This window comes from Salmo trutta, chromosome 14 (genome assembly GCF_901001165.1).
Source record: "Salmo trutta chromosome 14, fSalTru1.1, whole genome shotgun sequence".
Classification (NCBI taxonomy): domain Eukaryota; kingdom Metazoa; phylum Chordata; class Actinopteri; order Salmoniformes; family Salmonidae; genus Salmo; species Salmo trutta.
In genome coordinates, this window is record NC_042970.1 from 1793162 (window position 1) to 1809206 (window position 16045).

The following is a 16045-nucleotide window of genomic DNA, read 5'->3' on the forward strand; positions in this document are numbered from 1 at the left end:
GTTCCCTTCAGTTGGTATAGCCTACATTATCATTCCATTTAATTACACTGTTAGTTCTCTTCAGTTGGTATAGCCTACATTATCATTCCATGTAATGACACTGTTAGTTCCCTTCAGTGGGTATAGCCTACATTATCATTCCATTACACTGTTAGTTCCCTTCAGTTGGTTTAGCCTACATTATCATTCCATTTAATTACACTGTTAGTTCTCTTCAGTTGGTATAGCCTACATTATCATTCCATGTAATGACACTGTTAGTTCCCTTCAGTTGGTATAGCCTACATTATCATTCCATTACACTGTTAGTTCCCTTCAGTTGGTTTAGCCTACATTATCATTCCATTACACTGTTAGTTCCCTTCAGTTGGTATAGCCTACATTATCATTCCATTACACTGTCAGTTCCCTTCAGTTGGTATAGCCTACATTATCATTCCATTACACTGTTAGTTCCCTTCAGTTGGTATAGCCTACATTATCATTCCATTACACTGTTAGTTCTCTTCAGTTGGTATAGCCTACATTATCATTCCATTTAATTACACTGTCAGTTCCCTTCAGTTGGTATAGCCTACATTATCATTCCATTCTGAATGAATCAAACAACAATTGTCTTTCTTTTGTGCATAACGGCTCTCCATATCAGTTTTTTAATGATACATAAATACTTTCCTAACCTTAAGTAATGTTCAAGATCAGAGTATATTTTTATCTAACAATTGGTGCTGAAATGGAGACGAGTATATACATCCTTTAGGGTATATTTTTGTTTTTATTTATTATAATTTTTTTAACAATACAAAACGTACACAAACAAACAACAACATACAAACATCCACAAACATCACCCCTGTCCAGTCCCACCTGCTCACAAACATCCACAAACATCACCCCTGTCCAGACCCACCTGCACACAAACATCCACAAACATCACCCCTGTCCAGTCCCACCTGCTCACAAACATCCACAAACATCACCCCTGTCCAGACCCACCTGCACACAAACATCCACAAACATCACCCCTGTCCAGACCCACCTGCACACAAACATCACCCCTGTCCAGACCCACCTGCACACAAACATCCACAAACATCACCCCTGTCCAGACCCACCTGCACACAAACATCCACAAACATCACCCCTGTCCAGACCCACCTGCACACAAACATCCACAAACATCACCCCTGTCCAGACCCACCTGCTCACACCCTCATCTCCTGTAGCAGCATCACTCTCCCCACATGGCCTCAAACTGCACCATTTTGTTTCTCTCTGTCGCCCACGTAATTTCAACATTTAGATAATAAAGCATTTGACATTTCCATTGTGTCTAACCATGGCGAATTGGTTGATTTCCAGTTTTTAGGTATACGTTTTTTTCAAGATGATTGCGGAGAACTATCGTCCAACCCATCGGGTATCTCACTGCACCGTCAGATGCCATGTCTTCAAATGCATATATTTAGATGGCTTTCTTTAAATGATCCTTAATATCCTGAACCCGTTCTCTAGATATATTCTAGTGAGGCTGTCGACAAAATTCGAACTAAAAGATACACTGTATTTAAAGGGATGGCTTAAGATAAATATACTGAAAACCCCATTGAATGAAAACGCCACATGAAAATCTGTTGGTCAGTAAGTGGGAGGGTTTTCAGTGGGAACCACGGCCGTTAAACACCTTCGTAAAGTCTGAATACCAACTACTGAGAAGTGCATAGGAAAGTGTGTAATTTCCTAAGTCGGAATCGGGCCCTCATACCACAATAACTATGTTGTTAACTTGTCAACAGGGTGAAGAGGTATTGAAATACCACGTCATTCTTCATGAACAACTGTTCCCGGATCATCTGAGGGATGGGATGCTGAAGGACACATTACTTGGGAAGGCCTACCAGATCATGTTCCACCTGGGCAAGAACAATGAGGTACGGCAGTTGGTTGGTTGGTTGGTTGTTTTATTGATTGATTTATTAGTTAATTGATTTGATTGATTGTTTGTTTGGTTGGTTGTTTGATTGATTGATTTATTAGTTAATTGATTTGATTGGTTGGTTGATTGATTGATTGATTGATTGATTGATGTATTAGTTACTTGATTTGATTGATTGATTGATTGGTTGGTTGGTTGGTTGGTTGGTTGGTTGGTTGGTTGATTGATGTATAAGTTAATTGATTTGATGGATTGTTTGTTTGGTTGGTTGTTTGGTTGATTGATTGTTTGATTGATTGATTGATTTATTAGTTAATTGACTTCATTGATTGGTTGTTTGGTTGTTTGGTTGATTGTATTTAATAATAACAGTATAATTACACTGATCCAGCCTGAGACAACCTGACATAGAATAGCCATGAGCCAAGGTATTCTTGCGAGCTCCGTTCAAATATTTCGTAACACTGTATTTATGTATTTGTATTTATTAATGTACCAAGATAAAATATTGCAGTCTAGGCAACATATGAGATGTGAATAGACAACATTTCATTCCGAAGTCAGGGTGTATTTTCTCTCGCTTCAGCTCAAATAATGTCCTCCGGCGATTTCAAGAAAATGTTCGTCATATTTCTATGCATGCTTCGAAATATGTATAAATATAGTACTCATTCAATAAATGCCCCCCCCCCCCGTGCACCATTGCGCATTCTTTGATTTGGACTCATACTCCGATCCTCCTGTGCTCAGAGCACGGCAGTATGCATTTTGAGAAACACTCCCTCTGTGTCCCAATGGAACCCTATTGTTTTATGTTCTTATTGAAACTTTATTTTTGACAGGGAATCATGCCGAGACCAAGGTCTCTTTTGCAGATCAAATCAAATCAAATCAAATCAAAATTTATTTATATAGCCCTTCGTACATCAGCTGAAATCTCAAAGTGCTGTACAGAAACCCAGCCTAAAACCCCAAACAGCAAGCAATGCATGTGAAAGAAGCACGGTGGCTGGGAAAAACTCCCTAGGAAAAACTCCTGAGAAAGGCCAAAAACCTAGGAAGAAACCTAGAGAGGAACCAGGCTATGAGGGGTGGCCAGTCCTCTTCTGGCTGTGCCGGGTGGATATTATAACAGAACATGGTCAAGATGTTAAAATGTTCGTAAATGACCAGCATGGTCAAATAATAATAATCATAGTAATTGTCGAGGGTGCAACAAGCACGTCCGGTGAACAGGTCAGGGTTCCGTAGCCGCAGGCAGAACAGTTGAAACTGGAGCAGCAGCATGGCCAGGTGGACTGGGGACAGCAAGGAGTCATCATGCCAGGTAGTCCTGAGGCATGGTCCTAGGGCTCAGGTCCTCCGAGAGAAAGAAAGAAAGAGAGAAAGAGAGAATTAGAGAGAGCATATTTACATTCACACAGGACACCGGATAAGACAAGAGAATACTCCAGATGTAACAGACTGACCCTAGTCCCCCGACACATAAACTACTGCAGCATAAATACTGGAGGCTGAGACAGGAGGGATCAGAAGACACTGTGGCCCCATCCGATGATACCCCCGGACAGGGCCAAACAGGCAGGATATAACCCCACCCACTTTGCCAAAGCACAGCCCCCACACCACTAGAGGGATATCTACAACCACCAACTTACCGTCCGAAGACAAGGCCGAGTATAGCCCACAAAGATGTCCGCCACGGCACAACCCAAGGGGGGGGCGCCAACCCAGGCAGGAAGACCACGTCAGTGGCTCAACCTACTCAAGTGACGCACCCCTCCCATGGACGGCATGGAAGAACACCAGTAAGTCAGTGACTCAGCCCCTGTAAAAGGGTTAGAGGCAGAGAATCCCAGTGGGAAGAGGGGAACCGACAAGGCAGAGACAGCAAGGGCGGTTCGTTGCTCCAGCCTTTCCGTTCACCTTCACACTCCTGGGCCAGACTATACTTAATCATAGGACCTACTGAAGAGATAAGTCTTCAGTAAAGACTTAAAGGTTGAGACTGAGTCTGCGTCTCTCACATGGGTAGGCAGACCATTCCATAAAAATGGAGCTCTATAGGAGAAAGCCCTACCTCCAGCCGTTTGCTTAGAAATTCTAGGGACAATTAGGAGGCCTGCGTCTTGTGACCGTAGCGTACGTGTAGGTATGTACGGCAGGACCAAATCAGAAAGATAGGTAGGAGCAAGCCCATGTAATGCTTTGTAGGTTAGCAGTAAAACCTTGAAATCAGCCCTTGCCTTAACAGGAAGCCAGTGTAGGGAGGCTAGCACTGGAGTAATATGATCAAATTTTTGGTTCTAGTCAGGATTCTAGCAGCCGTATTTAGCACTAACTGAAGTTTGTTTAGTGCTTTATCCGGGTAGCCGGAAAGTAGAGCATTGCAGTAGTCGAGCCTAGAAGTAACAAAAGCATGGATTAATTTTTCTGCGTCATTTTTGGACAGAAAGTTTCTGATTTTTGCAATGTTACGTAAATGGAAAAAAGCTGTCCTTGAAGCAGTCTTGATATGTTCTTCAAAAGAGAGATCAGGGTCCAGAGTAACGCCGAGGTCCTTCACAGTTTTATTTGAGACGACTGTACAACCATCCAGATTAATTGTCAGATTCAACAGAAGATCTCTTTGTTTCTTGGGACCTAGGACAAGCATCTCTGTTTTGTCCGAGTTTAAAAGTAGAACATTTGCAGCCATCCACTTCCTTATGTCTGAAACACAGGCTTCTAGCGAGGGCAATTTTGGGGCTTCACCATGTTTCATTGAAATGTACAGCTGTGTGTCGTCCGCATAGCAGTGGAATTTAACATTATGTTTTCGAATGACATCCCCAAGAGGTAAAATATATAGTGAAAACAATAGTGGTCCTAGAACGGAACCTTGAGGAACACCGAAATTTACAATTGATTTGTCAGAGGACGAACCATTCACAGAGACAAACTGATATCTTTCCGACAGATAAGATCTAAACCAGGCCAGAACTTGTCCATGTAGACCAATTTGGGTTTCCAATCTCTCCAAAAGAATGTGGTGATCGATGGTATCAAAAGCGGCACTAAGATCTAGGAGCATGAGGACAGATGCAGAGCCTCGGTCTGACGTCATTAAAAGGTCATTTACCACCTTCACAAGTGCAGTCTCAGTGCTATGATGGGGTCTAAAACCAGACTGAAGCGTTTCGTATACATTGTTTGTCTTCAGGAAGGCAGTGAGTTGCTGCGCAACAACTTTTTCTAAAATTTTTGAGAGGAATGGAAGATTCGATATAGGCCGATAGTTTTTTATAATTTCTGGGTCAAGATTCGGCTTTTTCAAGAGAGGCTTTATTACTGCCACTTTTAGTGAGCTTGGTACACATCCGGTGGATAGAGAGCCGTTTATTATGTTCAACATAGGAGGGCCAAGCACAGGAAGCAGCTCTTTCAGTAGTTTAGTTGGAATAGGGTCCAGTATGCAGCTTGAGGGTTTGGAGGCCATGATTATTTTCATCATTATGTCAAGAGATATAGTACTAAAACACTTTAGTATCTCCCTTGATCCTAGGTCCTGGCAGAGTTGTGCAGACTCAGGACAATGGAGCCCTGGAGGAATACCCAGATTTAAAGAGGAGTCCGTAATTTGCTTTCTAATGATCATGATCTTTTCCTCAAAGAAGTTCATAAATTTATTACTGCTGAAGTGAAAGCCATCCTCCATTTGCGAATGCTGCTTTTTAGTTAGCTTTGCGACAGTGTCAAAAAGAAATTTCGGATTGTTCTTATTTTCCTCAATTAAGTTGGAAAAATAGGATGATCGTGCAGCAGTGAGGGCTCTTCGATACTGCGCGGTACTGTCTTTCCAAGCTAGTCGGAAGACTTCCAGTTTAGTGTGGCGCCATTTCCGTTCCAATTTTCTGGAAGCTTGCTTCAGAGCTCGTGTATTTTCTGTATACCAGGGAGCTAGTTTCTTATGACAGATGTTTTTAATTTTTAGATGAGCCCTGTAATTACAAAAATATACAAATCAATACAATAATAAAAGCAGAGATACACAATTACAATTACAATTGGTTGTGTGGTTGTGGTCAGTAGTTGTGTAGTTGTGGTCAGTGGTTGTGGTCAGTAGCTGTGGTCAGTAGTGTTGTGGGCAGTAGTTATGAGCTGTTGCCAGAGAATTTAATGTTAATTTCTATACCATAAACTGCCTCCAATGTCATTTTAAAGAATTTGTCAGTATGTCCAACCGGTCTCACAACAGTAGACCCTGAGTAACCACGCCAGCCCAGGACCTCCACATTCGCATCGTCTGAGACCAGCCACCTGGACAGCTGAGGAAACTGTGGGTTTGCACAACAGAATAGTTTCTGCCCAAACTGTCAGAAACAGTCTCAGGAAAGCTCATTTGTGTGCTCGTCATCATCACCATGGTCTTGACCTAAGCTACAGACAACTAACGCGATTGCATTTTATCGATTGCAATTTGAATGTACAGAGATACAGTGATGAGATCCTGAGGCCCATTGTTGTGTCATTCATCTGCTGCCATCACCTCATGTTTCAGCATGATAATGCACGGCCCCATGTCGCAAGGATCTGTACACAATTCCTGGAAGCTGTTAATGTCCCAGTTCTGTCATGGCCTGCATATTCACCAGACATGCCACCCATTGAGCAAGTTTGGGATGCTCTGGATCAACTTTTACGACAGCGTGTTCCAGTTCCCGCCAAACTCCAGCAACTTCACACAGCCATTGAGGAGGAGTGGGACAACATTCCACAGGCCACAATCAACAGCCTGATAAATTCTATGTGAAGGAGATGTGTAATGCTGCATGAGGCAAATGGTGGTCACACCAGATACTGACTGGTTTTCTGATCCACGCCTCTACCTTTTTTTAACGTACAGTACCAGTCAAAGGTTTGACACTTTATTTGTACTATTTTTGACATTGTGGAATAATAGTGAAGACATCAATACTATGAAATAACACATATGGAATCATGTAGTAACCAAAGAAGTGTTAAACAATCAAAATATATTTTAGAATTTAGATTCTTCAAAGTAGCCAACCTTTGCCTTGATGACAGCTATGCACACTTTTGTCATTCTCTCAACCAGCATCATGAGGTAGTCACCTGGAATGCTTTTCCAACGTTTAAAAAAATATATATTTCACCTTTATTTAACCAGGTAGGCAAGTTGAGAACAAGTTCTCATTTACAACTGCGACCTGGCCAAGATAAAGCAAAGCAGTTCGACACATACAACAACACGGAGTTACACATGGAGTAAAACAAACATACAGTCAATAATACAGTAGAAAAATAAGTCTATATACAATGTGAGGAAATGAGGTGAGATAAGGGAGGTAAAGGCAAAAAAAGGCCATGATGGCAAAGTAAATACAATATAGCAAGTAAAACACTGGAATGGTAGATATGTAGTGGAAGAAATTGCAAAGTAGAAATAGAAATAATGGGGTGCAAAGGAGCAAAATAAATAAATAAATACAGTAGGGGAAGAGGTAGTTGTTTAGGCTAAATTATAGATGGTCTATGTACAGTTGCAGTGATCTGTGAGCTGCTCTGACAGCTGGTGCTTAAAGCTAGTGAGGGAGATAAGTGTTTCCAGTTTCAGAGATTTTTGTAGTTCGTTCCAGTCATTGGCAGCAGAGAACTGGAAGGAGAGACGGCCGAAGGAGGAATTGGCTTTGGGGGTGACCAGAGAGATATACCTGCTGGAGCGCGTGCTACAGGTGGGTGCTGCTATGGTGACCAGTGAGCTGAGATAAGGGGGGACTTTACCTAGCAGGGTCTTGTAGATGACCTGGAGCCAGTGGGTTTGGCGACAAGTATGAAACGAGGGCCAGCCAACGAGAGCGTACAGGTCGCAGTGGTGGGTAGTATATGGGGCTTTGGTGACAAAAGGGATGGCACTGTGATAGACTGCATCCAGTTTGTTGAGTAGGGTGTTGGAGGCTATTTTGTAAATGACATCGCCGAAGTCAAGGATCGGTAGGATGGTCAGTTTTACAAGGGTATGTTTGGCAGCATGAGTGAAGGATGCTTTGTTGCGAAATAGGAAGCCAATTCTAGATTTAACTTTGGACTGGAGATGTTTGATGTGAGTCTGGAAGGAGAGTTTACAGTCTAACCAGACACGTAGGTATTTGTAGTTGTCCACATATTCTAAGTCTGAACCATCCAGAGTAGAGATGCAGGACGGGCGGGCAGGTGCGGGCAGCGATCGGTTAGAGAGCATGCATTTAGTTTTACTTCTATTTAAGAGTGGTTGTAGGCCACGGAAGGAGAGTTGTATGGCATTGAAGCTCATCTGGAGGGTAGTTAACACAGTGACCAAAGAAGGGCCAGAAGTATACAGAATGGTATCGTCTTCATAGAGGTGGATCAGAGACTCACCAGCAGCAAGAGCAACATCAATGATGTATACAGAGAAAAGAGTTAGTCCAAGAATTGAACCCTGTGGCACCCCCATAGAGACTGCCAGAGGTCCGGACAACAGGCCCTCCGATTTGACACATTGAACACTATCAGAGAAGTAGTTGGTGAACCAGGCGAGTCAATCATTTGAGAAACCAAGGCTATTGAGTCTGCCGATGAGGATGTGGTGATTGACAGAGTCGAAAGCCTTGGCCAGGTCAATGAATATGGCAGCACAGTATTGTTTCTTATCAATGGCGGTTACGATATCGTTTAGGACCTTGAGCGTGGCTGAGGTGCATCCATGACCAGCTCTGAAACCAGATTGCATAGCGGAGAAGGTGCGGTGGGATTCGAAATGGTCGGTAATCTGTTTGTTGACTTGGCTTTCGAAGACCTTAGAAAGGCAGGGTAGGATAGATATAGTCCTGTAGCAGTTTGAGTCAAGAGTGTCCCCCTCCTTTGAAGAGTGGGATGACCGCAGCTGCTTTCCAATCTTTGGGAATCTCAGACGACACAAAAGAGAGGTTGAACAGGCTAATAGGGGTTGCAACAAATTTGGCAGATAATTTTTGAAAGAAAGGGTCCAGATTGTCTAGCCTGGCAGATTTGTAGGGGTCCAGATTTTGCAGCTCTTTCAGAACATCAGCTGACTGGATTTGGGAGAATGAGAAATGGGGAAGGCTTGGGCGAATAGCTGTGGGGGCTGCAGTGCTGTTGACCGTGGTAGGGGTAGCCAGGTGGAAAGCATGGCCAGCCGTAGAAAAATGCTTATTGAAATTCTCAATTATAGTGGATTTATTGGTGATGACAGAGTTTCCTATCCTCAGTGCAGTGGGCAGCTGGGAGGAGGTGTTCTTATTCTCCATGGACTTTACAGTGTCCCAGAACTTTTTTGAGTTTGTGTTGCAGGAAGCAAATTTCTGCTTGAAGAAGCTAGCCTTGGCTTTTCTAACTGCCTGTGTATATTGGTTTCTAACTTCCCTGAAAATGTGCATATCACGGGGGCTGTTCGATGCTAATGCAGAACGCCACAGGATGTTTTTGTGTTGGTTAAGTGCAGTCAGGTCTGGAGAGAACCAAGGGCTATATCTGTTCCTGGTTCAAATTTCTTGAATGGGGCATGATTATTTAAGATGGTGAGGGCATTTAAAAAAAATAACCAGGAATCCTCTACTGACGGGATGTGGTCAATATCCTTCCAGGATACCCGGGCCAGGTCGATTAGAAAGGCTTGCTCGCTGAAGTGTTTCAGGGAGCGTTTGACAGTGATCAGTGGGGGTCGTTTGACCGCTTACCCATAACGGAAGCAGGCAATGAGGCAGTGATCGCTGAGATCTTGGTTGAAAACAGCAGAGGTGTATTTCTTTTTATTATTACGTGTATTACGTTCTTGAAGGAGTTCCCACATATGCTGAGCACTTGTTGGCTGCTTTTTCTTCACTCTGCAGTCCAACTCATCCCAAACCACCTCAATTGGGTTAAGGTTGGGTGATTGTGGAGGCCAGGTCATCTGATGCAGCACTCCATCACTCTCTTTCTTGGTCAAATAGCCCTTACACAGCCTGGAGGTGTGTTTTGGGTCGTTGTCCTGTTTAAAAAAAAATTATAGTCCCACTAAGCACAAACCAGATTGGACGGCCTATCGCTGCAGAATGCTGTGGCAGCCATGCTGGTTAAGTGTGCCTTGAATTCTAAATAAATCACAGACAGTGTCACCAGCAAAGCACCCCCACACAATCACACCTCCTCCTCCATGCTTCACGGTGGGAACCACACATGCGGAGATCATCCGTTCACCTGCTCTGCGTCTCACAAAGACACAGCAGTTGGACCAAAAATCTGAAATTTGGACTCATCAGACCAAAGGACAGATTTCCACCGGTCTAATGTCCATTGCTCATGTTTCTTGGCCCAAGCAAGTCTCTTATTTTTATTGGTGTCCTTTAGTAGTGGTTTCTTGCAGAAATTCGACCATGAAGGTCTGATTCACCTAGTCTCCTCTGAACAGTTGATGTTGAGATGTGTCTGTTCCTTTTATTTGGGCTGCAATTTCTGAGGTGCAGTTAGTTGCCGATTTCTGAGGCTGGTAACTCTATTGAACTTATCCTCTGCAGCAGAGGTAACTCTGGGTCGGTCTTCCATTCCTGTGGCAGTCCTCATGAGAGACAGTTTCATCATAGCGCTTGATGGTTTTTCCAAATACACTTGAATACATTTTTCGGGTTGACTGACCTTCATGTCTTAAAGTAATGATGGACTGTCGTTTCTCTTTGCTTATTTGAGCTGTTCTTGCCATAATATGGACTTGGTATTTTACCAAGTTGGGCTATCTTCTGTATACCACCCCTACCTTGTCACAACACAACTGATTGGCTCAAACGCATTAAGGAAAGAAATTCCACAAATTGACTTTTGATAAGGCACACCTGTTAATTGAAATCCATTCCAGGTGACTACCTCATGAAGCTGGTTGAGAGAATGCCAAGAGTGTGCAAAGCTGTCATCAAGGCAAATGGTGGCTACTTTGAAGAATCTCAAATAAATTGCTTAACACTTTTTTGGTTACTACATGATTCCATATGTGTTATTTCATAGTTTTGATGTCTTCACTATTATTCTACAATGTAGAAAATAGTAAAAAAAAAAAAAAAAAACAACCCTTGAATGAGTTGGTGTGTCTAAACTTTTGACTGGTACTGTATCTGTGACCAACAGATGCATATCTGTATTCCCAGTCATGTGAAATCCATAGATTAGGGCCTCATTTATTTATTTAAATTGACTTATTTCCTTATAGCAACTGTAACTCTGTAAAATATTTGAAATTGTTGCATGGTAAGTTTATATTTTAGTACAGTGTAGTTTTGAGTTTGATCTCTCTTGGCTTCCCCTCCACCCATCTCAATCGAGGGCCTCTTCCCCAGTGAGGACCTTCCCTGTCTGTTCTCACTCTGCATCCTCCTTTGCCACTCACTCCCAGTCATGCTGGTCTTTCCACAATAGTGTGTGATTGCAGCCCACATTTCGGGGCGTTGCTGCTTGTGGGCATTCCTGCATCTGCAGGACCGCCCACGCTTGAGCATCCCATTGGTTCCTGCATGTGGCTTGTGTTTAAGCGCCATTTTTGATATTCTGTATTTCCCCTGATTGTCTTTGTGATTAAAATGTTGGTCAAAAAGGGAAATAAAAGTATTACGGTTGTTTTTCGTTTAGGCTGTGACATCATCGCAGTATAATTCACGTGAAATGTTTTATCGTATAATGTATGTGTAATCTGTTGTGTTGGATAGCAGGATGTAACTGATATACCAGCCACAACACCCCTCCTTATCGAAGCTGTGAGGAAGTGATGTAAGAAGTTACCGGGGAAACATTTTTTATTTTTTTTTAACCTTTATTTTGACAGGGAAGTCACACTGAGACTAGGGTCTCTTTTACAGATAAGCCCTGCATAAACACATCAAACAAATACAAAATACAAAATTACAAAACATATTAAGAAAAACAGACATATTTATCAACATAGAGATCTGTGATCACTACTCTGAACTGACCACGGGGGACCAGAACATCTCATTTCAGAGAGCTGGGAGAGTTGTTCCACATAAAGGGTGTATAAACAACTAAAATAAGCTTTACCCAACTCTGTGGAGACCCAGGGGGCCAGGGGGCCAGGGGGGCAGGGGACCAGGGGGCCAGGGGGGCAGGGGGCCAGAGGACCAGGGGACCAGGGAGCCAGGGGGCCAGGGGACCAGGGGGCCAGGGGGCCAGGGGACCAGGGGACCAGGGGGCCAGGGGGCCAACCTGATGGTTTGGTCCTTTGGAAGTCTGAATTGAATTAATGATGAGAGGTACATAGGAAGTTTCTGCGTGAGTGCTTTGTAGATAAACATAAGAAAATGCTGCTCTCTCCTTACATATAAAAAGTAAAACCCACTTTTTGATACAAAACCAAATGGTGAGTTCTAGAACCATCACCAGTAATAAACCTAAGGGCCTAATGGTGAGTTCTAGAACCATCACTAGAAATAAACCTCAGGGCCCAATGGTGAGTCCTAGGACCATCACCAGTAATAAACCTAAGGGCCCAATGGGGAGTTCTAGAACCATCACCAGTAATAAACCTAAGGGCCCAATGGGGAGTTCTAGAACCATCACCAGTAATAAACCTAAGGGCCTAATGGTGAGTTCTAAAACCATCACTAGAAATAAACCTCAGGGCCCAATGGTGAGTTCTAGAACCATCACCAGTAATAAACCTAAGGGCCCAATGGTGAGTTCTGTAACCATCACCAGTAATACACCTAAGGGCCCAATGGTGAGTTCTAGAACCATCACTAGAAATAAACCTAGGGCCCAATGGTGAGTTCTAGAACCATCACCAGTAATAAACCTAAGGGCCCAATGGTGAGTTCTAGAACCATCACCAGTAATAAACCTAAGGGCCCAATGGTGAGTTCTAGAACCATCACCAGTAATAAACCTAAGGGCCCAATGGTGAGTTCTAGAACCATCACTAGTAATAAACCTAAGGGCCCAATGGGGAGTTCTAGAACCATCACCAGTAATAAACCTAAGGGCCCAATGGTGAGTTCTAGAACCATCACCAGTAATAAACCTCAGGGCCCACTGGTGAGTTCTAGAACCATCACCAGCAATAAACCTAAGGGCCCAATGGTGAGTTCTAGAACCATCACCAGTAATAAACCTAAGGGACTAATGCTGAGTTCTAGAACCATCCCCAGTAATAAACCTCAGGGCCCAATGGAAAACAGCATCTAGTGGTTTAAGTGTAGATGCTGCTGCATGCATATAGATAATATCCCCAGAATCTAAAACAGAAATATTTACAATGACGGCCTACCAGAAGGCAAAAGGCCTCCTGCGGGGACAGGGGCTGGGATTAAAGATAAAAACTGAAATAATAATATAGGATAAAGCACACATCACGATAAATGAGGCACCACAACACTACATAAAGAGAGACCTAAGACAACAACATAGCAAGGCAGCAACACATGAAAACACAGAATGGTAGCAATACATGACAACAACATGGTACTGTAGCAACACAACATGGCAGCAGCACAACATGGTGGCAACACAACATGGCAGCAGCACAACATGGTGGCAGTACAAAACATGGTACAAACATTATTGGGTACAGACAACAGCACAAAGGGCAAGAAGGTAGAGACAACAATACATCACACAAAGCAGCAACAACTGTCAGTAAGAGTCCATGATTGAGTCTTTGAATGAAGAGATGGAGATAAAACTGTCCAGTTTGAGTGTTTGTTGCAGCTCCTTCCAGTCGCTAGCTGCAGCGAACTGAAAAGAGGAGCGACCCAGGGATGTGTGTGCTTTGGGGACCTTTAACAGAATGTGCCTGGCAGAACGGGTGTTGTATGTGGAGGATGAGGGCTGCAGTAGATATCTCAGATAGTGGGGGGAGGGTTTTATAAATAAGCATAAATTATCTGTAGCGCCTTACGCTCGGATGCTGAGCCAGCAACGAGGTGCGCTGCTTACTTAAGCAAAGAAGGGTTTAAATTGTCAGCCCCTAATTACTTCTTGGTGTCAGTAGCTAATAAGGCAGTTGCCAAAAAGAAAAACCCTGACTACCATTTCCCAAGGCAGGTGAGGTTGACTGATCATTCATCGCGGGCAACTGTAGGCTTTATGTGGGAAGCAAAGTCAAGTGACTGGCCAAGAGTATGTGTAACCGATGTGAAATGGCTAGTTAGTTAGCGGTGGTGCGCGCTAATAGCATTTCAATTGGTGACATCACTCGCTCTGCGACCTTAAGTAGTTGTTCCCCTTGCGCTGCAAGGGCCGCGGCTTTGTCAGTTGTTGATGTGCGCAGAGGGTCCCTGGTTCAAGCCCAGGTTGGGGCGAAGAGAGGGACGGAAGCTATACTGTTACATATGACCACCATTTCTTTCAAAAAGGAAACCAGCTGAGATAAAATGCTGATTAAAAGCATCACAAATCTGAACTTTTTGAAAAATGCAGGAGTCTAAAACTACTTGCTTAGACAGGGAAGTAGAGGAATTAACCTGCTTCAGTGAATTAACGGAATTTAGAGGATCACTAACAGTTGTCATAGCTCTAAGGAAGTAGTACGATTTCCCTGTTTAACAGAGTCTGTCATAGCTCTAAGGAAGTAGTTTGATTTGGCCTGTTTAACAGTGTGTCATAGTACTAAGGAAGTAGTTTGATTTGGCCTGGTAACAGTCTGTCATAGTACTAAGGAAGTAGTTTGATTTGGCCTGGTAACAGAGTCTGTCATAGCATTAAGGAAGTAGTTTGATTTGGCCTGGTAACATAGTCTGTCATAACACTAAGGAAGTAGTTTGATTTGGCCTGGTAACAGAGTCTGTCATAACACTAAGGAAGTAGTTTGATTTTGTCTGTCTAACTGAGGCAGTGCACTTATTTCAGAATAGCTTCCAATCAGCTAACCAGACAGTTGGTCTAGCCTTGGCCCGGGCTTGATTTCTTATCAAGAGGTCTGAGAGTACAGGAGAGTACCATGGAGAGTACCATGGAGATGGAGAGTACCATGGAGATGGAGAGTACCATGGAGATGGAGAGTACCATGGAGAGTACCATGGAGATGGAGAGTACCATGGAGATGGAGAGTACCATGGAGAGTACCATGGAGATGGAGAGTACCATGGAGAGTACCATGGAGAGTACCATGGAGATGGAGAGTACCATGGAGTTGGAGAGTACCATGGAGATGGAGAGTACCATGGAGATGGAGAGTACCATGGAGATGGAGAGTACCATGGAGAGTACCATGGAGATGGAGAGTACCATGGAGAGTACCATGGAGATGGAGAGTACCATGGAGATGGAGAGTACCATGGAGAGTACCATGGAGATGGAGAGTACCATGAGAGTACCATGGAGAGTACCATGGAGATGGAGAGTACCATGGAGATGGAGAGTACCATGGAGAGTACCATGGAGATGGAGAGTACCATGGAGATGGAGAGTACCATGGAGAGTACCATGGAGATGGAGAGTACCATGGAGAGTACCATGGAGATGGAGAGTACCATGGAGAGTACCATGGAGATGGAGAGTACCATGGAGATGAAGAGTACCATGGAGATGGAGAGTACCATGGAGAGTACCATGGAGATGGAGAGTACCATGGAGATGGAGAGTACCATGGAGATGGAGAGTACCATGGAGATGGAGAGTACCATGGAGATGGAGAGTACCATGGAGAGTACCATGGAGAGTACCATGGAGATGGAGAGTACCATGGAGATGGAGAATACCATGGAGATGGAGAGTACCATGGAGAGTACCATGGAGATGGAGAGTACCATGGAGATGGAGAGTACCATGGAGATGGAGAGTACCATGGAGAGTACCATGGAGATGGAGAGTACCATGGAGATGGAGTAGTACCATGGAGATTGGAGGAGTACCATGGAGAGTACCATGGAGATGGAGAGTACCATGGAGATGAGAGTACCTGGAGATGAGAGTACCATGGAGGAGTACCATGGAGAGTACATGGAGAGTACCATGGAGATGGAGAGTACCATGGAGATGGAGAGTACCATGGAGGATTGGAGAGTACCCATGGAGAGTACCATGGAGATGGAGAGTACCATGGAGATGGAGAGTACCATGGAGATGGAGAGTACCATGGAGAGTACCGTG

At 43.7% G+C, this 16045-nt stretch overlaps 1 protein-coding gene across 2 annotated transcripts in view; it reads left to right on the plus strand.

Annotated features, from left to right (window-relative positions):
* Window positions 1–16045, plus strand: part of stab1 (stabilin 1) — a 204171-nt gene that overhangs the window by 81337 nt on the left and 106789 nt on the right. For both annotated transcript variants that reach the window (XM_029774197.1, XM_029774196.1), the window contains exon 33: window positions 1797–1931. In XM_029774197.1, the coding sequence (XP_029630057.1) occupies window positions 1797–1931 (135 nt within the window). The remainder of the gene's footprint in view (window positions 1–1796; window positions 1932–16045) is intronic.